Source organism: Alosa sapidissima, chromosome 12 (genome assembly GCF_018492685.1).
Source record: "Alosa sapidissima isolate fAloSap1 chromosome 12, fAloSap1.pri, whole genome shotgun sequence".
Lineage (NCBI taxonomy): Eukaryota > Metazoa > Chordata > Actinopteri > Clupeiformes > Clupeidae > Alosa > Alosa sapidissima.
The window spans coordinates 24,639,331-24,666,171 of NC_055968.1; the positions used below are offsets into that span (position 1 = coordinate 24,639,331).

The 26,841-nt window shown below is 42.2% G+C and overlaps 4 protein-coding genes across 5 annotated transcripts; 1 reads left to right on the forward strand and 3 right to left on the reverse strand.

Annotated features, from left to right (window-relative positions):
• Window positions 1-890: 890 nt before the first annotated feature.
• On the reverse strand, window positions 891-6,709 carry ankle1 (ankyrin repeat and LEM domain containing 1). Of its 2 annotated transcripts, none has more exons than XM_042057568.1 (10): window positions 6,590-6,709; window positions 6,278-6,363; window positions 5,874-6,026; window positions 5,508-5,613; window positions 5,210-5,333; window positions 2,513-4,879; window positions 2,212-2,374; window positions 1,775-1,937; window positions 1,487-1,619; window positions 891-1,236 (listed from the first exon to the last, which is right to left on the reverse strand). In XM_042057568.1, exons 2-10 carry the CDS (start codon window positions 6,337-6,339, stop codon window positions 1,064-1,066), a joined length of 3,444 nt encoding a protein of 1,147 aa, XP_041913502.1. In that variant the 5' UTR covers window positions 6,340-6,363; window positions 6,590-6,709; the 3' UTR covers window positions 891-1,063. The 2 variants fall into 2 exon arrangements, with proteins under 2 accessions (XP_041913502.1, XP_041913501.1); XM_042057567.1 differs by lacking the exon at window positions 6,590-6,709 and adding an exon at window positions 6,476-6,567.
• A 3,120-nt stretch (window positions 6,710-9,829) lies between these two features.
• Window positions 9,830-19,228, reverse strand: lmnb2 (lamin B2). Its single transcript, XM_042057444.1, has 12 exons — window positions 18,782-19,228; window positions 17,257-17,393; window positions 15,599-15,755; window positions 14,548-14,673; window positions 14,246-14,416; window positions 13,910-14,035; window positions 13,372-13,592; window positions 11,984-12,218; window positions 11,722-11,829; window positions 10,753-10,869; window positions 10,529-10,627; window positions 9,830-10,231 (listed from the first exon to the last, which is right to left on the reverse strand). The coding sequence occupies exons 1-12, from the start codon at window positions 18,992-18,994 to the stop codon at window positions 10,190-10,192; spliced, it is 1,752 nt and encodes a 583-aa protein (XP_041913378.1). The 5' UTR covers window positions 18,995-19,228; the 3' UTR covers window positions 9,830-10,189.
• Window positions 19,229-22,314: 3,086 nt separating this feature from the next.
• Window positions 22,315-24,640, reverse strand: pigs (phosphatidylinositol glycan anchor biosynthesis, class S). The gene has a single exon (XM_042056474.1). It carries the CDS (start codon window positions 24,435-24,437, stop codon window positions 22,761-22,763), a length of 1,677 nt encoding a protein of 558 aa, XP_041912408.1. The 5' UTR covers window positions 24,438-24,640; the 3' UTR covers window positions 22,315-22,760.
• An 82-nt stretch (window positions 24,641-24,722) lies between these two features.
• On the forward strand, window positions 24,723-26,431 carry rpl36 (ribosomal protein L36). Its single transcript, XM_042056475.1, has 4 exons — window positions 24,723-24,873; window positions 25,496-25,590; window positions 25,863-25,997; window positions 26,303-26,431. The coding sequence occupies exons 2-4, from the start codon at window positions 25,498-25,500 to the stop codon at window positions 26,390-26,392; spliced, it is 318 nt and encodes a 105-aa protein (XP_041912409.1). The 5' UTR covers window positions 24,723-24,873; window positions 25,496-25,497; the 3' UTR covers window positions 26,393-26,431.
• The last annotated feature ends 410 nt before the right edge of the window (window positions 26,432-26,841 follow it).

Consider the following 26,841-nt stretch of genomic DNA (forward strand, 5'->3'; position numbering starts at 1 on the left):
GCTGTGATCTACTACAGACAGTACATTTTATAGCCTAATTTGAACCTATCCATTGAAAACAATCATAACAGGTTTGACCAAAAACCTTACCCATTCCTGAAAGAATCTCCCTAGTGCACAAGTGTGAATGAAATGCATTTGTCCATAACTACCTGTGAACTACCTGATAACATCCCTGCCAACTAACACCAACTAAAACTGATTTTTTTTTTTTAATGCCACTCTGACTCAACCTGTATATGACAACCTAATACAACAATGAGCTTTGCTAACACTAAACCACGTGTTCTAAAAAGGTGCTTGGCATCGTGCAACAACCTGATAACCTGACAAGGATGCATTCTAATGATAAGAGAAAAAGAAAAAAAAAAAAACTGAACAAAGTATTCCCTATGTGTATATACATATATTTATAATATGCTGCTAAAAAATATACTGCTATACCGCTAATAAAACTAGATTGTAAATGGTTTGCTATTTACATTCACTTGAATATGTTTCGTTTCTTGATCTCATGCTGTACCTTTCTCACAAGTTGTACAGTAGTTTTCACATGTTTCATTTCTAGTCTGACTTATGCTGATGAATAATGCATTCCAGTACAGCCCTGGGCCAGCAGAGCAATGTCCTTGAACTGTGACTTAAAATGAAACTTCTCCTTCATCAGTCCAAAAAAAGATTCAGTCTAATCTTCTACACACTAGTGCCACCTTGTGCTCACACCTCTAGTTGCTCCTCTATCTAAAAGTCTGGATGAACTTATGAGATGACGGTTGGAGTGATTAATATATTGCTCACCCCCAAGCAGCAGAGTTCACACAGGACTGTACCATTTTATTTCGTAGTTGGTAAGTTACGAACACGGGTTGTCTCCTGTGGTTTGACGTGTCCAGTGTTGCTATAAGCTAGTGGTCCACCTTGTTTTTCACATAACTGCTATGGTTTTCTCAATTAAAAATGCTTCTTAAACATGCATCTGATGCTTAGTGTTCAGTAACACTGTTAATGCAGCTCTATACTCTATTGGTACGATGCGCCCACCACTGCCGCCTCTTCAGGATGTTCAGTGGCCCGCCCTGATGTCTGCTGGTCTCAGCTGTCGCTCCCCCTCGGCCAGGAAGATCTGCATGGCCCGGTACAGCAGGTGCACTCCCAGCTCCCGTTTACGCTTCGCCATCCAGGTGGACACGACCCCGTAATAGTCTCCACGCTTCTGATTGGTCAGCATCTTCACACCTGATTTATGCATCAATGTGAATGGACATTAGGAATGAGCTAGCACAAGACTGTTACTACCTGAGCTACAACAATCTGTAAGAGGAGACTGCCAACTGACTATAATGAACAAAAAGTTTCACACATTCATAATTCACAACAACACACTTACATAACAATTGTTGAAGTAGGGTGCAGGGAATATTAAAATTGATCATTGTAGGCAAAGTTTTGAATAGACTGACAAAATGTTAGTGATTTGTTTACCCACCGATTGCATCCACCATGCTCGCCTCCCGGGTAAACGCTTCCACTGGGATTACATTCTGGAAACAGTGGAGGGATATCACGCCATGTTCAGCGTTCCACACGTCCAGAATGTGCTTAACCTTCGAGCAGAGTTTCTGGAGCACAGGAAGACAAATTGATCTTAAGACATGAAATTCAACAGTTGTTCATCTTTCAAGTCAAGTGTTACAATATAAAAAAAACATTAAAAACACACACACACACACACACACACATTTTTTTTGTTTTGGTTTTAAATAGGGCAGCCCACCTTAGAAGTCTTATCTCCTCTGTAGTACTCCAAAGCCTCATACAGATGACTGTATGGGCGAGAGCGCTTGCCCTTGCCAACATAGAAGATGGCACTGACAAAGGTCTGGAAACATTCCTTAGGGGTCATGGCTTGACTTCGGAAGGGTAAGTTATTTGTCACTCTGAGGAGAACACATAGATAAGAAAATTAAGCAATAAGCCCCGAGAGGCCATAGGTTCCACTCATTTTAGAAAAGCTAAGGGGCATTGTTAGGCACAACGCGCAGCGGAGTTTGTGTTGGATTTCACAAGCACCATGCGTGATTCAGCCAATCATAATCAAGGACCGGAACTATCTAACTATTTTAGAATATTTAATATTGTACCTGGTAAATCTGTATTCCACATTCCATAGCATTCTAGTGGTAGATCAGGAAATACTAAAATAGGACTCACCTGGGATCAAGGAGCAAATAATTGAAGCTGGACTTAATGACACCTTCTCGCCACTTCTTATTCTGGTCAGGTTGGTCAAATTGCTGACAAAGGACATATTCATCGTCTTTGGAGTCGGGTAAAATAAATGTGTGCAAAGCCCTTCTGAGCTCAGGGCTATAGTCTATATTAGGGGAGAAAAAGAAATTTTGTACCTCACATAAAATATAGCAAATTTGGCCATTCACAAAGCTTAAAAAAAATGGTTTGCTGTCAATTCTACTGAGATTGTAATGAAGACAATTCATATGGATACACTTACCAGTGTTTCCTTGGACGGACTGTGGTTGACTGGTGGTTTCTTGCTGAAGGCGGCGAAGCCGCTCCATGTATACCGGTCGGGTCCGGTTAGTTATGGGACCAGGGGCTTCTCCCAGCTCGACCAGCTTCTTCCTGAGCTCCTTGTCTGTCAAACCTTTGAATTCACTGAGCACATCGTCAGCAGGCTTAACATTCTCCTTCCCTTTGCTCGGGCTCGTCTTGAAGGAGCGCCAGTCGTACAGCACCGTCTCATCACTGATAGTACTACTGAGGTTGGAGCTGATGGACGTGTTTGCCGTGGGCGGTACGTGGGTCTCGATCAGCTCGTGGCCCCCCTCTGTGTCTGTGTAGAGGTACTCCACAGGCTCATCCACGTCTACTAGATGAGGACGTCCTCCCGGAGTGTAAGACAGGTTGGCCAGCGATTGGGGCCTGCAGTGGCCAGACAAGCGACTCATGCTGTACCGGGGGGTGCATCCGGTGCCTGGTGTGTCAGGGGGATTTTTCTCTGGCGTGTCAACACTGGACAGGGACGATGTCTGAGACTCCAAATCTGTGATCCAAGAGTCCTCCACGCTCTCTTTGCTACCCTCCTGAGTGCTTCCTCCAGGCTTACAATTAGACCCTTTTCCACTGGAGCTGGAGAGATCATCAGTGATGAGTTTATCACCACTGGATACTTTCTCCTTTCCAAGACCAGCTGCCAACGTATTGCCCTTGGTGATTCCAAACGGGCCTGTAAACTTCTCACAAGTTCGTTTATCAAGAATAAAAGTATCAGCCATACTGTCTGACAGGATGACTGTATCTGCTTGGCTAAGTCCATCGCATGAAGCTGGACACTGATCGGCCGTCAGTGTCTCTACTTGACTCTGGGAATAGACGGAGTTCGAAGGCTCACCATACCTGGCCCCTGAGTAGGGCGAGTTATGATAAACGGCACCTGGTGTGTACCTCGGGTCTGCAGGACTGTCCTGTGATCTTGTTGGACGACGCGTGCGCGTCGGCGTTGGCAGGGTCACTTCAAAGAGGCAAGAGGATGACAGCGAGGAGGAACTCTGGCTGGCTTGCTGCGAACAGCGGCTCAGCCGCGAGCGTGTCCTGCCAGTAACGAAAGGACTTATGACAGCGTCACAATCCTCACTTTGAGGCTCCTTTCCTCTTTGTGAAAACACCTCACATTTTGACGTCCTTCTCTCACATGTGAGATTACTCATCATTTCTGTAACCTCTGCCACCGGGGCTGACTTCTCCCACGTAAACTCTGCACTGACACAGGCACTTTCTCTATCCTGTCTAGAGTCTCTTTCTGTCTGTAGGGCACCCGCCCCTGTGTGTCCACTACTGTGTCTCTCTGGTTGACAACAATCTGCACCATTATGTGAAGACTCCCTCTTAGGCTCTGTATGTGGTTCTGTAACAGCACATACTGGACTGCATTGGTTTTCCTCAGAGCCTCCGTGGACATCCTCCAGCGGTGACTCATTCTTCTTGAATAGCGAGACCCCAATGGCGCTTTTGTATTCTTCACTGTCACAGCTACTGTACTGACTATTCCCACTGCGGCTGCTGCTCCCTGAACTGGATAAGGGCTGGACTCGATTCTTTGGATCCCTGACATTGTGGGTGAACACTTCGTCTTGACTGTCCTGTTCAGTTGGCCAGCATCCCAGGACAGTCTTTTCAAAGTCCTCCTCTGTCCTGCCATCGTCACGGGAAAACACAAAAACGTGGTCAGGGGACGTGACATCAATGCCCTGATGATGCAACACTGTAGCCATTCGCTCAGTGTCAAAGAATTCAGAGTAGTTGGTGAAGTCAACAGTAGAATCACAAGACTCGGAACTCTCCTGTGCAGGGCATCGTCTTGGAGATTCGGCGTCGAAAACAGGGAAGTACTCGTCCACGTCTCTGAAGCTGACACTTTTGCGGCTGGCGCGGCGGGAATACACAGCTGACTGACGTGGCGGAGGGAGGACATCAGAGCCCCTATGACCAACGCGCTCATATTGTAAAGCTCTGCCGTCGGGAAAAGCTACATCTTCCTGAAGAGCTGGCAGGACGGAGTGGTCTCTGATGCCCGCAGCAGACATTCGAGTGCTGGAGAGGACGGCTGGTGGCTCAAAATCCAAAACTGAATCTCGAGGACCACGGAGATCAGAGAAGTCCGAGAGCTCCAGGCGGTTGGGCCCTCGCCAGCTGGGCCTGCCGCCGATTCCTGAGAAGTTGAGAGATGAGGACCTACGTGTGCTGCTTAAAGGATCATCCCCCATGTCACTCAGCATGGACATTCCATGAGAAGCCATGCTGTACTCATCCATGGCAGAACAGTAGGAGCGGTCTCTACCAGCCTGGCCTGTGTAAACAGCTGAAAAAAAAAGAAAAAACAGTGTGAAATGCAACGTTCTGGCCTGGTTTTAGTGCTTTAACAAATATTGAAAGTGATCACACCCCTGTTTTCTAAGGGTTTTGAACTGTGTTGTCTTCATGCATTATAAAATCAAATTTTTCCAAAAGGTATATACTATACTGATTTGAAAGGATTGCAAACAATTGTTTAGAGACACTAGCAACTGCCAAACTGAGTTATTGTGTGTTACACAAATGTACTACCAAAATACTACATCAATATGGGATCACTACAGTCTGTTGGCTTTCCCACAGAACAAATGTGCCATAATTAGGAGAGGTATCTCACAATATTGGAACTTGGGAAACTCCTCAGTCTCAGCTTGCACGGCCTGACACTCATGTTCTGAGAGAAGCAAAGCACATCGACGGTTGTCCTGTTGTTCAGCCAGTTCACCAGCTTTGTTGCCATCCTAAACATATAGGTTTCAAACATGTTACGCATAATACAAACACTTAATACCAGAAAACAATACATATATGATTGTTTCCATTTTCCTAGCTTCTTACTGTGTCCTACATATCCTTCACAGCTTGTGTTAATTATTTATGGACAAGATAGATTCAAAAGAATTTTGAAATCTTACCTGGTCTTTAAGATTTGGATTGCCACCATTTTTTAATAGTAATTTGAGATTCTGATAACAGCCCCACAGAGCAGCAATATGCAGGGGAGTGAGCCCTTCAGATGACCTGTGAAAATACATTTTTATTGTCTTATGTAGCCTAGCACAAAATAACCATCAGCTTAGAACTTTAAAAGCAGGGGATATACAGTAAAAAAGAATAATATGGGTTTGTACTGTGTTAGTCTTACAAAGTGTGACCAGCCCTGAAGAAAAGAAACTCTTAAACAAGAATAGTGAAATAAACTGGTAAATTAATGCCTGTTATCAAAAATCTGTTTTCATAGTGTTGTAGCGCTTTACAAATGATGGAAATCATAGACTAACCTGAGATTTGGGTCAGCCCCATGTTGTAGAATAAGCTTCAGGCAGCGGATTCCCTTCTCGGACTCTTTACCTACAGCCAAGTGTACGGCCGCGACACCCTTTTCAAGAATTGAGTTTGGGTTAGCTCCTTGGGACAACAATGACTGCACAGACCTGTCAAGAGAGTACACATACTTAAGTCCATTATCTAACATTCAACAACACACTTCCAGGGTGCATGTCTGCTGGTGTGATTTGTGCATCGTGTAATGTAAGTAGCAATACGTTAAGATGTAACATTAATATAATTTGCTGCCGGGGTTTGCTTTGAAGACAGCATAATCACAATGCTACAAGACAAAAACAATACTGAGCGAAAGTTAACTTCGTTAGCAACTAGTGTTGTTTCCAAAACATTGTATTACCTTGGATCTTCATTGCCCACCGCTTTGCATAGCTGTGATACCAGGTTTGTATCAGAAAGCATGACTTGATCCTTAAGAAGCAGAGTCTATGGTAAGAAGAAAACAGTTAGCACAGCGCTAAAGTAATAACCGCAATCGATGGGCCTACTGTTTAGCAATCCAGCTAGCTCGCTGTTTTCAAGCATTCAAACCACATACAAGCATACAACCCCCCTCCGCCCCACACGGGACTGCATTTACACATCATATGCAATTGCTCCTAAACTAAATCTTGAGTTAAATAATAAGGTGGTAAGTTTTAACAGTACATGCCTATGTTACTCCATGAATTCGAGGTTAAAATTCCCTCCTTGTTTTTTGAATCCGCCTCTTCGCAGACTTTAGTTCCCGCCTACCAGAGGAACTGATTGGTTCGTTTCAAGTTCTCAGCTCCTTTACCCAAGGCCACCTCTACCGCTCTGCTTTTACTCAGTCCATAGACATAGAAATATAGTCAATGACCCAGCTACGTTAAGTTAGACAGTGCTCATGTATATCTATGGACAATGCTACGCTCAATTCGTTTAAAACAATGCTCATCACAAAAATAATGCTGCCAAGTTATGCACGCCCTGGTGGTGCAATCATCTTTACCCACAAAACTGTCACAAGACAGATGTACGTAGTTGACACTAGATGTGCACCAATTTGTGAAGACCCTAGGCCTATACTCATAATACATACTCAAACTGAGTTGCAGTAGTTTGACATCTGCTTAGTATCTTATCTTCATTCAATTTTGAATCAGACTTCACTCAAAACAAAAGGGACCTGGATGAATTCTGTACTGATCATGTTTGCAGTGATGCTGAGTGCTTTGTAATGAAGGGACCTAAATGGGCCAACACATTTGTGTATCCATCCACTCCAACCAAGTAACTGAGGCGGTGATCAATTAGACTCTTTACAGACTGGCAAAGACATAACGGGATTGTATGCTTAAAAAACACATTGAAGACCACATTATGGAAAACATTTATTGTATTGAAAATACAAAAACTTCCAATGAAAGTAATAAATCAAGAAACAAACTTTTGGCATGCGGCCTCCCAAAAATCGACCCATACAAGTTCTCTTACGATGATAAAGCCCCGTCTGCATCTACGCAACACATCAATCTGTATAAATTTAAATACTGCTCAAAACTACACAGCCACAAAAATCACATTATTGCACTTCAAGAGTGCACGGCTCACCACATTGGGTAGTTAAGAAAATAATTCTTAAAATATGCTCTGCTTAAAACATTTTTCCTCATTAAAAGTATTCATTTGTAAGCTTTCTGAGTCACATTGGTCAGTCACATTATTAAAAACCTGAAGAACAGCTGAGGACAGTGTATGTAGACTTGATACCTAAATCATAACTGCAGTTGGTCCAGGATCACTTTCTAGAAACAATTCAACCAACAAGTGTGACAGACTGAAGGAGCAAATACATACTGATAATACATTTCAATTTCAAAATATGCCTTATATTAAAAGGCCTGCTCGCTTACAATTCATTTATTTTTAAGTTACTTTACCATCATTAGAGAACTTTTTTTTTAAAGGATAGGTGTGTAAACAATGATTAAAATATCCAAATAGAAAACATAGCAAAGCACTGCAATCATAAGCGTTTAAAAGTTTGTTTCTCAGACCTCAATGACTGAGGGAAAAAACATGGCAAATACATCCAATAAGCCTTTTATGGAGTTTCACCAGTTGTTTCCAAATACAAATGTCACAGACTCCAAAAGTAGCTTCTGAACAACTATACTGTACTTGTTTCTTTTTAATATTGTACCCAATTTAGCAGCAACACAGTATCAATTGCTTTTTAATTGCTAAAGCCAATTTTTTTCCTAATGAGTGTAACTTATCATTTCTGTTCCCATTATCATTTCAAGCTGCCCTTTAAAACAAAAACTAAATTTCTCAGATCTATCAGACGCAAGTACAAACATTACAGGTGCTCAATGAAGGCATAAGGAGTGAGTGGCATTGTGCTAGCAGATTTCAATATTTTTTTCAAAATATTACCATGATATATTTTGTGAATACATATCTGAGAAACAATATTTGCATTTTAACATACACATCATTAGTTATTATAATTGATAATATAACTGCATCAGATGCCAACTGGGTGGAAACTAACCTCGGGCTTGAGAAGCTTTTCAGTGAGGTATACTACGAAGCACGTTAGACATATCGAGGCTTGACAAAGCCTTGACTCGGGGGTATACTTTAAGTGATACTACGATAACAGTTATGTGATATTTGTCAAACTAGGTTTTCAGCTGGCTCAGCTGACGTTGGCCAATCGTGAAACATGCAGACGCACAAGACCGCCTCTATTTAAAGACAATTACTTCCGCATTCATGAGCGATAGCTTGATCTACACTGCGGTCATTTTTTGTGTCTAGCCTATAACATCAAATAAATCAATTGTCATCAGTTGTTGTATGGTATGCACGTCCATAGTGGGATATTTGCACGCACAGCACTATTAATGCGCAATCGAGATCCAAAATGTTAGTAGAGGCGGAGCTCCACCTGTAAGATATATGACAGAATCTTATGTGAGATAACTTCGTTTTTAAGATGATTGATTGGTCAGTGGGCGGTAGATTACACGATTTGAGCTATAACTTAGCACATAACCTCCTCCCGACCAGGTTTGGTTGACAGCATAAGATACCATGGTGATATAGTGACACTAAAACAGATCCACTTTCGTGTCACAGTATACCCTGGCTTTGAGCGCAACATACCTCGCTAACCCACTAATCGAGATTCGTAGTATACCCCACAGGTAAGCCAAACTTAACCCTGAAACTGTACACCTGTTGCCCTCATACCGTTTGCAAACAATGATCACTTTCTTTTATAAGGCAAATACTCAACGCTGTCTCAATATCTCTGAACATACATATAATAAGCTCAGCATCGAAAGTACAAAACCGATTCCTGTTAAAATTTTTCTTTGGTGTAACAATACCGCTGCAATGTTAATTTTGCATAAAACGGCAGACTAAATTACCACTGACAAGCAATTTACTTGTGTTAGACAGGGACAGAAACACTATACCTATGGTATAGAGTCTAGGGTATAGCATGCAAATAATTTGCATCTTAATACTTTAAGAAATGTTTGACCAATGAATCCATTTTAGAGTACCAATTTCATTAAATTTCCACCCTGCTCATCTGATCAGCAAAGCCTCTATATATATAAAAGAAAAAGCATCAATGCATCAGCTGTCAGTTACACTCTACTGTACAATACATGATAGAGGTTGAGTTCCTCTCCAAGCCATATAAAAGACTTCACAAAATACCTCTATGTTGTCACGATTTGCATAACCATTAATTACAATAAACAATTTCAGCAAGTTACACAATGGTGCTCATTGAGGTTCTGAGCTGTTTTTGTACTATTTTTTTGTAATGATTGAAACTGAAGATTCTTCATTACAGAATTAACTGGCCGTCATTCACTACAAACTGGGATGGAAAACAATTCTGAGCTTAAAGGACTTGGAGATGTGTGGCAATATCTCAGCAGTGATGCACACTAATGCGAGGCCTTTTGACGGTAGGGAAGTGTGATTCCTATAATTCATTCATAAACATGAATTTCTGCTTCAAAAAGTACTGAGACTTATATGGAAGGTATCCCCATTTTCACTCATTTTGATATAATGGCTGCAATTGTTCAAGATAACCTGGAAATGAGGTCCGTTTACAAACAAAGAAAAAAAAACTAATCAAGTCAAATGGGTATTTGGGATTAATCAAGATCCTAGGACTGAAGTATACAAAAATAGTGGCTCTACAGAATAAAAGGATTGTAAGAGAAAAACTGGGCTGAGGTCTCCACGCTCTTCACATGACTGCACATTCCCTGGACCCCCTCTTTGGATCTCCCTAAAACAAAGAAAAATGGAGGTTTTAGTACATTTAGTTTATTCATTTAGCAGAGGATTCTATCCAAAGCGGCTGTTATATTACAAGGTGTCAATTATATTACAAAGATCATTGTCCCCGGAGCAACTTGTGGTAAAGTGCCTTGCTCAGGGGCACAGCGGTGGAAGCCGGGAATTGAACCCACAACTTTTCAGTCTACTACATGCTAACCCATCTCCTTAACCACTGTGCTACCACCGCTCCGATGCAATACAGGACTCTTTCAGTTAGAACTCCTTTCAGCAAATACAAACTTACCTGCTGGTACAAAACATCTTCTTCATCATAGTCTCCATTTTCTTCATCACCATTCTCCACCTCCTCTGTGATTTTTGTGACTGTCCTCTTGGCAACCTCCTGCAAATAGAGTAAAAACAAGACAATTCAATCAACATTCAACTTTCCATTTTTAAAAAAATCCAACTTGAGGAGTTGATAACCCAATTCAGTGTCCTATCTTCCAGCCATTATGGTGACCATACCTCTTCATCTGAATTCACTAGAGTGGTGAGAACGTCATCTCCAATGCCCCAACTCTGACTCTTCCACAGGAGGTTGCTGGGCGGGCTGTGTGCCACCCCTGCGTCGCTGCTCCAAACCTGCCAAGAGCACAAACCAAGAGATAAGTAAATATAAGTATATATACCCTTTTGATCCCGTGAGGGAAATTTGGTCTCTGTATTTATCCCAATCCGTGAAACACACACAGCACACAGGATACACACAGTGAGGTTAAGCACACATTAATCCCGGCGCAGTGAGCTGCCTGCATCAACAGCGGTGCTCGGGGAGCAGTGAGGGGGGGTGCCTTGCTCACTGGTCAGGGTTCGAACCGGCAACCCTCTGGTTACAAGTCTGAAGCGCTAACCAGTAGGCCACGGCTGCCCTAAAGATTTCACATAGAGCAGCTTTTGCTTTCAGTCAGAGGCTTGAATGTCAACCCAGGAAAAGTAATAGCACTGTTCACTTCAAAAGTTAGGCAATTAGGTGTTTTCTAAGCGTAGTCAAGAGTTGTACTTGTGTTTTCGCACACAAACTGATAAATTCCTCTACCTAAATTTATACATCAAACATATACAGTGGTGAGAATAAGTTATGAACCCATGCTAAAGTTGACTAAAAAGAGGAATAAAAAAAATAATCTTTTGGAAATTGATCTTAATGCCTTAATCCAACCTTTAAGGACACCAATTTTCTTTGAGAATTAATAATGTATCGGAAATAAATAAATGTCCTTCCTTAAAATACAGGGGGCATAAGTATAAATACCCGTGTTAAATTCCCATAGAGGCAGGCAGATTTTTATTTATTAAGGCCAGTTATTTCATGGATCCAGAATACTGTGCATCCTGATAAGGTGAATACTGATCTGTAAGCACAAACACACCAAGCTGCAAACTTCATAAATAATGCAAAAGCATGAAGTTATGTTGTGGAAACTACAATCTTACCGTCACAGTTTGGCCGGCCTTGAGGACGTACTTGGGGCTAAACTTGTAGGAAATCTCCTCCTCATCACCAATTTGCCTCTTCAGCCTCCAGCTACCAAGGGACTGGTCCTATAAGGTACACATGAACTGCTATTAAGAAAAAAATGTAATTTTTGACCTAGAACTTGCAGTAAAAGAACAAACTAAGAGTAATAGTTGACAACCATAATTACACAACCTGTGGAAAGCTCTGCATAATCTGGAATATAACCCATGTGTATACCTCATCAGAGTTATTCTTGAGGGTGACTGATTTCCCCTCCATGTCGATTTCCTCAATTGTAATGCTGCCGCTGGCCTCTGCCTCCTGGTTGATGTGAATTTTGGGGGCACTGACGGTTACAGACTCCTCCAGCTCCACGCGCTTCCTCTTTACTCGCGAGGAGCGAGAGGAGCTGCTGCTGCCTGTTGCACGGGAGACGATGACCTTGGAGGATTGACTGGGAGACAGCTTCAGTCTGGAGGGAGGGGAACAAACACATAATCCATTCTCTAAGATTAAAGATTTCAATTTCAATGTAAATATGTTTTGAAACACATTTGTAATGTCATAAAATAACCCTCATTATGGAGTAATCATTATTAACAACTTGCATCTACACTGGTCTACTAGACGCCTACCATCTGATCTGCTTATAATCAGCTCTGGTTGCAAAATGTGACCCTGTGTACCTAATGCAGATGGCTACCTACTGTACATACTTTTTTGTAAACAATCTGAATACGATTTTCATACGAAGTTATTCACTGGTGATTAGCATGAATGATCTGACTTCATTGGTTGACAGACTGATTAACACATCGGGATAAATGTCTAATGGCTAAATTTCTGTTCAAGTCACTGCAAATATGTCTTCCATTTTGCCAACAGCACATCAGCAAGAATGAACAAATATGATATATAGACAGGAATGTGCCTTTGGATATTATAGACAATCCAAAGCCTTGCAGTGTACCGGCTTTACCAGACTGACAGGATTTAGCGTCTGTCTCCCACAACCCTGACTGAGATGAGATCATTGCAAGCCCCAACACTGCCCATTCTTGAATTTCCCCTAGGGATCAATAAAGTATGTATGTCTGTCTAGCTATTTAAGTCAGCTGAATAAAAATCAAAGTTTCCCCAAACAAGCCATACTGTTGTACCCTGGAAATCCAGAGTTCTCGCGAGAGCACAATGGAATTGTCTCTGCGAGACACTCTGGCAAAGAGCAATGATGCACGTTACTTTTACCCCAACATTCCGGGAAACCAGCTAAACTGATTAAGACAGCGCTGCAACGTTGGAGGACGGTACACATTGGTCGTAGTGTTATCCGATTGCGTCGAAGTCCGAAATAATTCAGAGTAAACATGGTCTAGTGTTATCCAATTGCGTGCAGTGAGATTTTTAAATGCATGCGTGTTGCCGCCCCTCGGATTGGGCCATTACATTGTTCTTTGCCAGACCCTTCATCTTTCTAGATTATCAGGGTCTGGATTTTCCAGGCTAATACTGTTGGGGAGGTTAACCTAAACACCCCTTACCTTGTAATAAATAACCAATAATTTATATCTGTGGTATACATTCTCTTTACGCAGCTCTAGCACCAAGCAAGTCTAAATACTGACCTGTCCTCCTCGCCTTCCAGAAGCTTGCGGTAGGCATGGATCTCCATGTCCAGAGCCAGCTTGACGTCCAGCAGCTCCTGGTATTCATTGAGCTGCTGCTGCATGCAGTCTCGCATCTCGGCCATCTCGCGCTCCTTGGCATCCAACTGCCGGCGGTGCTTGTCTCGGTCGCTAGCCAGCAGGTCCTCCAGCTCACGGACACGGTCCTCTGCAGCTGCTGCCTACATAAATCAAAAATACAAAGCACATCAATCATACCATCAAAACACCCATCATAAGAATCTATTCAATCTATCACCTTATTAAAATAGTTGTTTTTTTTGTTTTTGAACAGCAATTTGAGATAGTGGAAAGTTAAGGAGGCCCCAGCAAGGTGGCAATAGGTTTCATTTCACATTTTGTTTACACTTTTTCCAATCAATTCAGCCCCACAACCAGTAGTCATCTTAATCGCCTCAAGAGCAGGAGTATAACAAATGCTGTTGATGTACATTTTCAATACCCATTTAGCACAGACAAAAAAAAAAAAAACAGGTACCTGCTTCTGCAAGGCAGACAGTTGGTAGGACAGGCTCTCAATCCGCATACGAGACTCCTGGGCCTCTTCTCTGGCTGCACTCAGGGACTTGTCATTCATGTCAGATGATACTTTAGCATTATCAAGCTGCAAAAGACAAAAACGCATTAGTGTACAAAGACAACTCTCTCTCTTAAGCACACACACGCGGCTATTTATGTAAAGGGTCGTTGAAAATTACAAGTGACATATTTAGTAGAAATGCCTTAATTACCTATTAAATACTAAAGTAAATATTACAATGTCTGATACACAAGCACCTCCACTTAGCTGCAGTGAACATTATAAATATGGTACCTTGGACAGAAAAGTGAGTTCAAGTTCGTCTTTGTAGATTTGCATTTGCTCCTCATGCTGCCTGCGAAGGTCCTGGAGAGCGTGTGCCAGTTTGGACTCGTAGTCTGGCTGCACTCCGCTGTCCACCTCCACCGTGCGCCTCTCACGCCTGCGCCTGGTCTCTCGCACCTCCTGCATAAAACCCCATTGGAACATCAGCAACGTGTGTCTATATGCTCATCACTATGGTCATCACACTACCAAACGTACAAAAGACGTGGACTTTAACAGGTGAAGAGTTGCTTTAGAAAGCCAAGTCTCACCTCCTCAAACATGCTTTTCCTGAACTGCAAATCCTCTGCAAGGCTCTGACAGCGATTCTCTAGGTCAACACGCATCAGAGTCTCACCCTCCAGTTGCTTCTTAGCAACTGCATGAGCATCCTCAGCCTGTGATAACAAGTACAGCAGCACAGAAACTTCAGTTAGACAGGGCAGAGAACAGATTTCTCAAAACTTACTACCACATCAATCATCCCATATATGTCTATACAATGAAGACAACTGAAAGCTTAAGGCCTCATCCACACAATAACAATGTTTTAAAAATTATATTTCTATTTGCATATTCAAAAACGTTTGTTGTAGTTGTAGTACATATTCTGTAGACATTTCACACAAGCTTACGATGAAGAGACAACAGCACCTGGAGCATGTGTAAGTCTACTCTGAGCAAGTATGAGTCACTAGCAATAGCACCATAGCGCTATGGTAAAGATAAAAGTTTGTGAAGAATATGTGAAAATGCTTTGGTCCTTTTAAGGTCGGTATAATGTCTGGTGTAGACCATGATAAACTGGGGAACTAACATTAGTTTGTGATGCTAGAGCCAGGTAATACTGGCCTTGCAGTAACGGTAACGTAGTTAGCTACAAAAGGCTGATGCTGCTTGCACGGAAATCAAAAGATAAGCGTTTTAATGTGACAAACTGACTTGACAGACACTGACATGCCAAGTAGGTAAGGGGTGTGGCTGTTTCGTCAGCGTTTCTATCGTGAGGTTAGAGATGGGACTGTGACATCAGCGTTCTAAAAAAGTTGTGTTTGCCTGTCTATACACCAACGACAGGGTGGTATTTTAAATTTCCATTCTAAACCCAGTTTTAAAAAAAAAGTGTGTCTCAGAGCTCCTAAAACATTGGTATTGTGTGGACAAAAGGCCAAAAAAATACAAAACCTTTACACCTTTTTGACCCCAAATATTGTTTTCATCGTTTGTGTGGACTGGCCCTCAATTTAAGAAAGGCCACAGTCTTTGTATAGAGAACACAAGTTAAAATGCTGTGAAATGCAGTTAAAAAGTTGATCTGTTAACCTTGGCCAGCCGTGCTTTCAAATCTGCAATCTCTGCAGAGAGGGCACTGTTCTCACTCAGTGCAGTGTTGAGGGCGGCCTCACTCTGGTTGAACTGTCCCTCCAGTTCCTTAATCCTGGCCTGGGCCAGAACAAGGTCTCCATCCCTCTTCTTGTAGCTGAGATAGAATTTTTTATATTAGCTCACCGGCAATTAACATGAGACATAAAAACAGTATTGACTGTAAAAAATATATATACACACCATTAAAATAAATCATTGCTAATGTAATTGCAAAGCCACATTATTCAATACCATTGAAAGTTCCAAATAATGTAATACAAAATGCATGACAAAATGGCTCATCCTCTAACTAGCCGTTTTACAGAGAGACAAGATCTGATTAGCTGGTGACCTCCAAGAGCCCCCTGTATTTAGCAAAGACAGATGGGATGGTCCTTTAAGCCAAGACGATCAAGCTGTTTCACATGGCCAGTAGTGAAGGCTTCATTCTTCAAAACAGTTTGGCCATTTTGTATAGAAATCAGTGTTAGGCGGGTTTGGTCACAAGTGGCCCGCGGTCGCCCGATATTTTAATCAACCCGACCGCAACTCGGACCGCGAATATTAATTAGAACAAAATTATACCCAACCCGCGATCCGACCCGCTTATTTACAAAATGTGTGCTTTTGGTTATAGCCTGCACGCAGTGTGACAGTAGGCCATTTCTGTAAAACAAACTAATTTATTATTTGCGAAACTTTATGCAGTAAAACTACACGCAGTAGGCATGCAGGACATAATGTTTGCGCAGGAGAGAGAATGAGAATAAGAGCGCAAGCACGCACGCAACCACCAAAGATTAGAACACTAGGATAAGATTTGAAGGCCATGGACATACATCTTTCTTTCGAAAACAGAAATGGTGAGGCAAGGTAGGCAAGAGAGATACATTGCTGGTCAAAACATTAGCGTAAGAACTGGTTTATAATGCTGAATGAAGCACAAAGCTTTACTAAAGCACATCCACTGTTTAAAGTCACAAACACAACGAACTAAGGTAACTTTTATGCATGCGCGAACCTATACATACCGGTAGATATGGCTGTGTAGTCTGTGCCATAACATATATTCCTGCAGGCTGCCCGTTTTGGCTGTCATACTTTTAAATGGCTTCACAAGAAGTAGGCCTACATAGACCATAACTTGTACTACGGTCATCTTCTTTAAGAACTTTTCCCAATATTTCCCATAGCCTATATCACTTTTCCTGAAGGGGTGTCTTTATTATTTTAACTCACGTCTTCAGCTTCTTTACTGTTGACTTTACTGTATTGATGCTTTACTGTATTGATGCTAGCCTTCTCGTGATATTTTAAGTAGGCCTATTTGTAGAAAATATATATTTAATTTTAACTGACCCGCCCGCAAATGACCCGAATATCATTAAAATATCTTGTTTATGACTCATCCGCGGGCAACCGCTTAATTTCGGGCAGACCGCGCAACACTGATAGAAATAGGTGAAACTTTAAAAAGGCTTTAAAGTGAAAATTACTGGGACACAGTGGATTCTTTGAACTTTAAAAAAAAAAATGCCTTCCTCATCTAGAGGATGCCTCTGGGGTTCATAATACTGTGTAGCTTGTGAAAGCTGAATGAGACTGGTGTTACTCACTTCCTGTTGACCTCATCAAGCTCTGCTGTCGCCTTCCCGAGGTCAATCTGTAGTCTGGCCCTCTCCCGTGCAGTCTCATCAAGGACACGCCTGGCATCCGCAAGCTCCGCCTCATACAGAGCCTTAATCCCTGTAACCTGGTAAAAGGGAAGTGACGAGCCTTAAATCGATTGCCCTTCATCCCCAGTGGTTATTTACTTTCTCATTCGGGTTGCACGTTCAGAGAAGAGGTAGAAAGTTACTATGCACACAAACATATACACTTGGAAAATTCCCAAAGCACGCATCAATTTGAACATGAATTGTGTAACAGGGACAAAAGTTTTGATGAGTTTATTTTAATCTCAGTTTTTGACAAATCTGCATCCCATAAAAAGTACATCCCCAAAGTACCACACCCCAAATATAGAACTCGCTCACTTTCCGACATCCTCGTGCAATCGCGTGCTATCGCTACATTCAAATTCGAACTGCCCACCGGCCACTCCCATATGGCACATTGCCAGTCAGCGAGGGGACTAGTAGAAGCCTATACAGTAACGTCACCCCTCCTACATCAAAAACAACTGAGGGTGGGTTTCCAGGGCGTTATTACAAATATTACATTGTGATAAAACCTCGGTTGGGCAATCTAAAGTCACGTAACACATTACGCAAATTACGCGTTTGGCGAAATAAGCTATACCACGCATACCTTTGTATCAAAGTTAATCCGGACACTTGTAACATATTTCATACTATTTTTGCCGGAATTTAACACCACACACGGATGCAATTACTGCAACATGTTTTCCGGACCATGGAAAACACCCTAAATAACCCATAACTCTAAGGACGATCTAACATCATTTACATAAGATTGGGCCTCAAATCCTGCATTGCTGAAGTTAACCATGTATATCAATGGCAATTTTATTATCTAGGATAGCTACCTTCAATGTGCCCATAATATGACAACACTCTTAAAACTAAGACCAAACTAATTGGTTCCTACCCGCGGGATTTTTTAAACAGCACTTGGCTAACTATCCCGTTGAGTGGGTCTACAGAAGGTATTATTCATCTTCCGATTAGTTACCAGTCTCGCGAAATAACAGATAGTTGAGTTAGTGTCAGCTGGCCACCTACAGCGAGCAAGTTGCCCGCTTGTGGTTCAGACCAAAGGCTGTTGCGTTAACTCAAAACTCAATGAGAACTAGTAGCTACTACTACGCTAGCTTGCTAATTGAAAAGAAGCCGTTTCCCAAACCATGGGCGAGAGCTGGTTCGGCAACTTCCATATCAAGCAAAAACAATGAAACGTGCCTTACATTAATATGACAACTAACCTTGCTAGCAACTATGTAGACAATCTCATCTTACTCATCAAGTTGAATACACGCGCGTTTAACGCTTTGTATTCAACTTAAGCACCTTTATGCTAAGCAGAAAGGCTGTAAGACCATTGAGATATCACTAGGCTAATGTTCGAAAGCAAGCTATCGGTACTTAGCCTACACATGGTGTAATAAAAAACACAAGGTACCTCTCGTGTAGTAACCTCCTCCTTCTCGGACACTTTCACCATAAGACGATCATTTTCCAATTCCAATGACCGAACACGGTCAATGTAAACGGCGAGTCTATCATTCAATTGTGACAACTCCTTTTTCTCTTGCAAGCGCGAAATACGCGTTGGGGACAGCGGTGTTGCGGCACCCCGGCTAGATTCAGCGCGGCTAGGAGTTGCAGTCGCCATATCAAATGTTCTTCTCCACCAAGAAACTTCAAGACCGCTCCAAAGTAGTTCAAACTTTCCTGAAACCTGTAACTGTGTTTACAGAAAATTAGGCGTGATGCGCGTAAAACGACACGTCGTTTTTACACATCTGTCAGACAACAACGTCTATGAATGAAACCACTGCCTTGTTCTTTTGACTGTAACGTTAGCTACCTTAACGTTCCTGATCAGCTAACAGGCTAACTTGAAAGACCCCAAATGCAAGATGGCCGAAATAGAGCGGCGACCGCACCGCGCCAAAATGCTTCACCGTAGTGCATGATGGTAATAGTAGTCGTTCGTTCACTGACTGTAAAAGATGGTTCAAGCCAAGTAAAGCACTAACGTTTCGTCCCACTTATAAAAAAAAACATCTGAGAACAGGCTATGAATGAGAATCTCCGATTAACAAGGATATGTGTACACATCTCACCATTAGGCTAACTTTGCATAACAACATAGCGTAAAAGAACAAATGTAGGTCCGTCAACAAGATATCTTGCATCGAATGATGCTATTTGGCAAACGCTTTTGTCCAAATCGACTTACATGAAAACTGCATTAATTAAAGATATTTTCAAATAAAGATGAAAAAGCCTACATTAAGCATAATAGTAATAATAACAACAATATCATTAACAAAATGAAATATGAATAATGATAGTTTTTATGTTAACAAAAACAACACCTAACCCCTGCAGATAATTAATTAAGTAGGCCTACAAGGCCCCAATTACATTTGTCTAGCCCACCTCTGGGCCACTCCCTTGCTTCAGTATTGGCCCACTTCTGGCTGGGCCCAGGTTGGTTTCTGTTGGCCCAGGTCTGATCCACACACACTATAACTGATAAAGCTGAATGTTGGCTGAGTATTGGCTTGGCCCCTGGGCCTGTACTGGTCCACACACTCTAAACTGATATGATTGAAAGTTGGCTGAACCAACATGACTTTGTGACAGGCTACATGCTCAGAGAAATCGTGGTACCCAAGTTACGTGGTGATTTAGTTTGGGTCAGTGAAGTTGACTCAAGCTGGATGTTAATTCAACTAAAACTATTGTGTTGCAGATTATTTTTGTACTGGGTGGTGGGACTACTTACCAAGTGCTACCAGAGCAGGGACATCACTCTCTATCTTCAAGCTGTTGAAGCCCCAACTCTGAGTAGCCTACCTCTCCAAACACTTACAACAACTCAATACACTTAACTTGGAATGCACTCACCATGCACTTCTCTTCTTCCCTCCTAGTCTACCACCTTCTTCTAGCCTACCACTATCTCCTTCTACTACACTTTGACTATTACTAAAACTTCTGTAATCTGGCGTGAAGCGAAAAGTGAAGCGGCGGTCATATAGGTTTAGTCAGTTTTCTTTCTTCCTGATTTTTTATTTTTATAATTTCCTTTTTATTTTATTTTTTTATTCATTTTCAGTACTTTTGTGTCAACGGTTCTCGGGACACTGAAAGACAGTAGTGCACGAAACTTGTTGGGCATGTAGCCCCACAAGGACGACACAGAACCTTTTCTGTTTAAATTTAGTGACTGTACACCAACTGGCCTGTAGATGGCCGGACACAGTTTTTCTGTGAATATCTCGAAAACCATAGGGTCTAGGATGACCAATTTTATTTTATGTTGGCCTCCAGGGGCCATGTCAACCCATCCCATATCCACTCATTTGATGTATAGTGCCATCTAGTTAAAAATGAAAAAGCAAAAACGAGGCATTGTAATCGCAGGTATCTTTGGCTGACAGGTTCAAAACTGCATGGAATTTGAAGTGGTCATTATTTCACCCTCTGAATGCATGCAAAGTTTCGTGGAACTCCGTTCATGGGGGACCATACAATAAATTAATATATGTGCACATTTAGTGACTGTACACTATGCATGCATGCACACACATACTCATGAGCACACGCAAACACACACACATAAAGATACATGTACACACCTGCAGGCACACACACACACACACAAACAGGTATGCACACACAGTAGACACATATGGCATACATATGCACACACACAGGGGTTAAAGTGGGGGGGAACGGGGAGGAACGCAGTTCCGCCACCTTAGATAAATTAATAATAAATATATTCTTTCATACCAACGATATAGCGCGATGATATCGTTAAAATAAATAGTGAGTTAATTTGTCACGTATAGAGGTGACCAAGAAGCTAGCAATTCTTGTCTAAAAGTATTGCTACACCACGATACTCAATGTTGTCCAACGGTGAGTCATTTTTCCCCATTGCACCGACATTGGATTTTAGGGTTCCCCCACCTGCCAAATCCCACTTTAACCACTGCACACACGCACACATACAGGCATGCACACACTGCCTCACACGCATACACACACACAGAGGCATGCACACAAGCGCACACACACATAAACACAAACACATAAACATGCACACACACATAAAAACACACACATGCAGGCAAGCAGGCACACGCACACACACATAAACACACACCCCATTACCCTCACACACCCTCTAACAAGCAAACACACACACACACACACATGCAGGCAAGTGCACACACACACACACACACTCACAGAGAGCACACATATACACAAAAGCAGGCGCACACATGCACACACTCATTTACATACACAAAAGTTGCAAGAGTAGGGGATGAAGTAGGAGATGGAGACAAATTGACAAACGTGATTTATTTTTGCGGAGAGAATGTGCAGGACTGAGGGGGGCGGTCTTATTTTGTACCGCTTTGCGGTACATCTATAATACATGTACTATTTGTTGTTGTAGTAATTGTTACCCGAGACCTCATCTGCAATGTAGTTTAAATGTAATTTCTTATTGTTGTAAGTTGCTTTGGATAAAAGTGTCAATTGAATGAATGTAGCCTAAATGTAAATGGGGGCATTGAGCGGACTTGACTCATCAATGTTTGCGCTTAAGTTTTACATTTTGCGATGTGCAAACTTTGACGCTTAAGATGCGTCCAAGATCCCATGGTGTTAAAGTAGCACATTTATTTTGCTTTGGTTTGCTCTTTGTCCATCAATCAAATTGGGAGCCTGCATGTTCAAGGTAAGTACACGGCCATGAGAACGGAAGAAAATAACTCGCTCTTGACCAAAGACATTGAAAGCAAATATTATTTGGATATTCAGGGGCAGTTTCATGAATTGAGGAATTTTGAAATGGTCACGTGGAGACTGCCTTTGGCTGCAGTGGAAACTAGTATAGTAATCTTGACCATTAACTATGTCTGTTAGTTATTGTTATGCTAAACAGTGACACAATATATTAACTGCAGAGGTCTACAAGTTCACTAAAAATGTCCGACTACCACACTTTCCCGTGGTCCATTTTGGTTGTTTTTCATTATTCAATCAGAAACATCCCACACTGTTCCACACAAACATTCCACAAAAACGCATGTTTTTCCGGTAATTCGTTTAACAAACCCTTGTTTTCGCTCATTAACAGGCATGTATTGGATGACCCTAACAGTTTACAATTTATTTATTTATTTAAACAAAACAAACCTAGACAAACAAAGCAAACAAAACCTAGATACAGAGCCAATAACATTGACCAAACAGTTAATTAGGCTCTGCTCCAGTGTCTTCTACATGTATCTGTCAGTGCATTACCTGAGGAAACAGTTTGAACAGTGTGAGTGTGTGTGTGTTGGCACGTGCAAGTGTGCACACCTGTGTGTGTGTATGTGTGTATAGTTAAGAAAGAGGGACTGTTAGTCTTTTTTGGCTCTTTTCTCAGCTCTCATTTGTCGCATCTCACTAAAAATCTTCAGCAGTGAGAGCAGTATCGGGACACACATTGGTAAGAACAGAGGGATGTAGATAGCAAACTTCTGATCATCTGGGAAATAGAGCAAATGCAACAATGATGGATCAAAAAATGCACATTCAGATGCTAAAATAGCTTCTCTGCTGTATTGCAATGCAAAGGCTAAGTTTCCAGCCTCCAGCTCAGCAATAGCTGCCTGTAGAGAAGTCACTGCATTGAGTACTTGTTGTGCAATATTGTCATTAATGACAATGTTACCAATTTCATCCAGTAGTTGGGAAAGAGAGGTGATCGTCGCACTGGCCGTAGCCACATTCTCGACGCTGCGGCTCCATAGAAGCCGGTCCAGCTCCCAGTCGGCCACTCCTGCACTGCCTGGGCCCTGGAGTTCAAAGCCTTTGGGGGGATGAACCTGTTGAATTCCTAACAGTAGCCTGAGCTGTGCCAAGAAAACACCCATCACTTTACTCATATCAATATTAAGGTCAGCTGGGAAGCTGGTGTCGTTGTTGTACATGTCATTCACATTGTAGACCATAATGCCGCCCCAACGAGGACTGTGGAACGCATTTGATGGGACTTCCCGTTTCCTATGGTCGCGGATGAAGAGTGGGGAGTGGTGGGGGTCTGGGACATAGAGGAGGAAGTTGAGCACAGGGTTGGAGGATGCTGCATTTGAGCCCAGCCTGGCTTCCACTGGGTTAATGACATGGGCAAGGCTGTCAGCACTGAGTGTGTAGGCTGATGCAGTTTTGTCAAAGCGAGGATTCACCCCAAGAACAGCATAGTACAGAATTTGAGAATCCACAGAGAAATTGGCCACAATAGACATCTTGTCAAGTAAAGGCTGAATGTATTGCTGCACCGCAGCCTCAATGTCCCACTGCAGCCTGTGGGACTGGGGGCTGGGATTCAGCAGACTGAATGTGATCTCATAGCCAGGACTGGATTTGAAGGCTCTCATGCTGTCCACTAGGCTTTCCCTGCTCATCTTGGCCAGTCTGATGCGGTTGCTAAGTGCTGCAATGATGTCCTGATGGCTAAAGGACATAGTCTGGACCACCTGCTCCACTTCAGGGTCTATTGCAGAGAGAACCTCCTTCAATCCTGTTCCTGCTTTTCGGAGTTCAAATTTGACCAGTGCTGTTCTTTTCAGACCGACGTACACTTTTATATCTTCTGCTAGCAGTGTGGAAGATTCAGGTAACACATATACAACAACAGAACCACAAGCACTCTCACTCAGGACGTGCAAGGACTTATCTGCCTCGGCTGCGTTTGGCTGATTCAGGGCGTCTTCCTCCATGATCGTAGCTGTGCGGTATTTGGTCTCGTATCTATACTTCATATCTGTTTCGCCATCCACATGGTGCTCTTGTTCACGAACCTGACTCACTGGAAGCTTCTGTTGTTGATCAGGTGTAAGTGTGCCCTGGGCAAATACCACCTCCACTTCCAGAGTAAGGTGGAGATGCAATGAATCCAGCTCACGGATTTGTGACATCGGCAACCAGGCACGATAGGTCTCTGTCGTTCTCCACCACAGTGGAATCCCCACGAGGACAACTATGGCAGCTATAGCAAGAGCTGCCTTACGTCCGCGTTGCTTTTCCTGATCCATTGATAATATGCTGTTTTATTACCACCAAAGGCTGTCTCATTCAGACCAGTCGTTTACCCCCTTCTTCTTGATGGAGCACAGCTCCAGCCAGGACTTCCTGCATCCCATCAAAACACGGTATACAGCGAATCATGGAAGTTGTAGTTTTTTATGTTTGCATGCTCCCCTCTCTTTTTCTAGTTTCTTTGAAACCCTTCAGCATATTAGTTAAATAATAATACAAACATGTATTGTTTGTAAAGATTATAAGTTGCAATCCCTAAGTATTTCTAAATCTCCACTGACTGTAGTTTTCGAACAAAGCAAAAGCACACGCTGTGATCATCAACAGATGGCGCTGTTAGTATTTCTTGAGACATTTCATCAATTTGAGACTAGAATATCCAGCTTCCGCAGCTAGACGTTCCTTCCGGTTTGGACGCCATTAGAGAAGCAGGTATGAAATCTGGAAATCTTTGTCGTTTATTTGGAATCCAATGTATATCTTTATCATCTTATATATTTTTTGCACATATCAAGTACCAAAATAATCCGGACCCATATCTAAGCTCGTATATAGAGTATTTCACTGCTAATCGAAAAAAGTAAACACTGAACACCACAAACGCAAAGGGCTTCTTACTTTAGCCCCTTTCCACACGAGAAGAGCGGTTTTATATTACTTATGACCACACAATGTACAGATGCTATGTAATGTCCAGCTATTTGGAAATGCGTGGAGAGATTAGTCATGTCCTAAGTGTTGCTAGTCGTTCTGCTAATGTCATTGACGTTATATTAGTAATGGCACGACTTGTGAACGCATGTAGCTTCAGGATGCTTTGTAGTAAAGATGACGGTCCGGAGTAAACTGTCAGCCTCTCGTTGGAAATACGAGTGCTTGTGAAGCACTGAATATGTGAACGTGTGGCTTCCGTAGTGAGATGAATTGAATGTAGGCTGTCAATGTGAAACGCATCATCAGACTTGCAAGTGCAACATTACCAATGCAACCTCAATTTAAAGTACCTAACCTGCCTGTCGTCAGCCTCTTCGCTAACTACAGCTTATTTTCACAGAGATGGCTATTAGGTATCCCATGGCAGTGGGCCTTAACAAAGGCCACCCGGTGACCAAAAACGTTGCAAAGCCCAAACACAGCCGCAGGAGAGGGGTAAGATTCTGTTTCTGTTCTGACTCTGAATTAGTTAACCATTAGTTAATGGAGCAGTGATGCACATCATGAAACTGTGGCAGGCCTAGGTGTTGCTAATGACATCAAGGTTCTGATTCTACTACCTTCAATTGAGCAGCGACTTCATTAGCACGTTTAGTAACACCTGTGCTTGCACTACTATTTAATGTAAAAATGGCTGCTGTTAAAAATGTCTGTTATGCGTGCCACTGAGATTCTGTCATCTAAAAATTGTTCACTATGTTTTTCAGCAACTGACCAAACACGCCAAGTTTGCACGTGATCTGATCCGTGAGGTGTGTGGCTTTGCCCCCTACGAAAGGCGTGCTATGGAGTTGCTGAAGGTGTCCAAGGACAAGCGTGCCCTCAAGTTCATCAAGAAAAGGGTATTTTGTCTTTCTTTCCAGCTCTTTTTTTTTTTTCCCCCCATTTCACCTTGAATACTCTTGTGCTGTAATAGTTTGCAGATTTTAGGATATTCAAACATAGAATATGGGTGTGACTGGTGTATGGAAGTTGAGGCTGGAATTGGTTAAGATATAGGGGTCATCTTGTGCAGTACTGTTGTAAATGTTTATTTGAATAATTTTATTTGCCCTGTGGATCTTAACTTGATTTGGTAATTTGTGTACAAACAGGGATTGCTAAACACTTAGTATATGTAATGATCTAACTTTGTGCTTGGCTTCAGGTGGGAACTCACATCCGCGCCAAGAGAAAGAGGGAAGAGCTGAGCAACATCCTGGCCGCCATGAGAAAGGCTGCTGCCAAGAAGGAGTAAACTGTAGCCTAATAAATGACAATTTGTATATTGACATCATATTGTTGTTTGTATTCCTTGATCCTTGTGAAGGGTGTGCAGTGGAACAAATTGTTGGTGCACAGGCATTGTCTATAATGTGAAGTTTAGGCCATGCCTGAATGATGTGCTTGTGAGCGTTGGAGCAAGTCCATTTGCTGAAATAAGGACTGAAGTCAAATGCTTAATGTCATATGATGCTCAAATTTACCATCAATCCTTTTTGTGAAGAATCCATAAAGGGTGTTCATTATTGAGCCAGGACAAGTATTTTGGTTTAGGAGGTTACATCAATTGGTAATTAATTTCCAAAACAATTTAAGTCACTTCTCAGGAAGACAACCCCTACTTGGTTTGAGAGTCAGTAAATAGGCAGTCCTTGGCCAATTTGTAATGATAAACCTCAATTCAGTCTTTATAAATGGTTGAAT

Excerpts from the sequence above, each read along its gene's own strand:
- ankle1 (XM_042057567.1), bottom strand. Across the intron at positions 6,027-6,277 it reads GTGGGCAATGAAGATCCAAG|GTCTGTGCAGTCATTGTTGT; the intron begins GTAATACAATGT and ends CTCTCTTGACAG. Across the intron at positions 4,880-5,209 it reads GTTTCCCAAGTTCCAATATT|CTGTTTACACAGGCCAGGCT; the intron begins GTGAGATACCTC and ends TTTTTTTTTCAG.
- lmnb2 (XM_042057444.1), bottom strand. The coding sequence starts at position 18,994 with ATGGCGACTGCAACTCCTAGCCGCGCTGAATCTAGCCGGGGTGCCGCA. Across the intron at positions 14,674-15,598 it reads TGAAAGCACGGCTGGCCAAG|GCTGAGGATGCTCATGCAGT; the intron begins GTTAACAGATCA and ends TTGTTATCACAG. Across the intron at positions 10,628-10,752 it reads TAGTGAATTCAGATGAAGAG|GAGGTTGCCAAGAGGACAGT; the intron begins GTATGGTCACCA and ends CTCTATTTGCAG.
- pigs (XM_042056474.1), bottom strand. The coding sequence starts at position 24,437 with ATGGATCAGGAAAAGCAACGCGGACGTAAGGCAGCTCTTGCTATAGCT.
- rpl36 (XM_042056475.1), top strand. The coding sequence starts at position 25,498 with ATGGCTATTAGGTATCCCATGGCAGTGGGCCTTAACAAAGGCCACCCG. Across the intron at positions 25,591-25,862 it reads AACACAGCCGCAGGAGAGGG|CAACTGACCAAACACGCCAA; the intron begins GTAAGATTCTGT and ends TATGTTTTTCAG. Across the intron at positions 25,998-26,302 it reads TCAAGTTCATCAAGAAAAGG|GTGGGAACTCACATCCGCGC; the intron begins GTATTTTGTCTT and ends GCTTGGCTTCAG.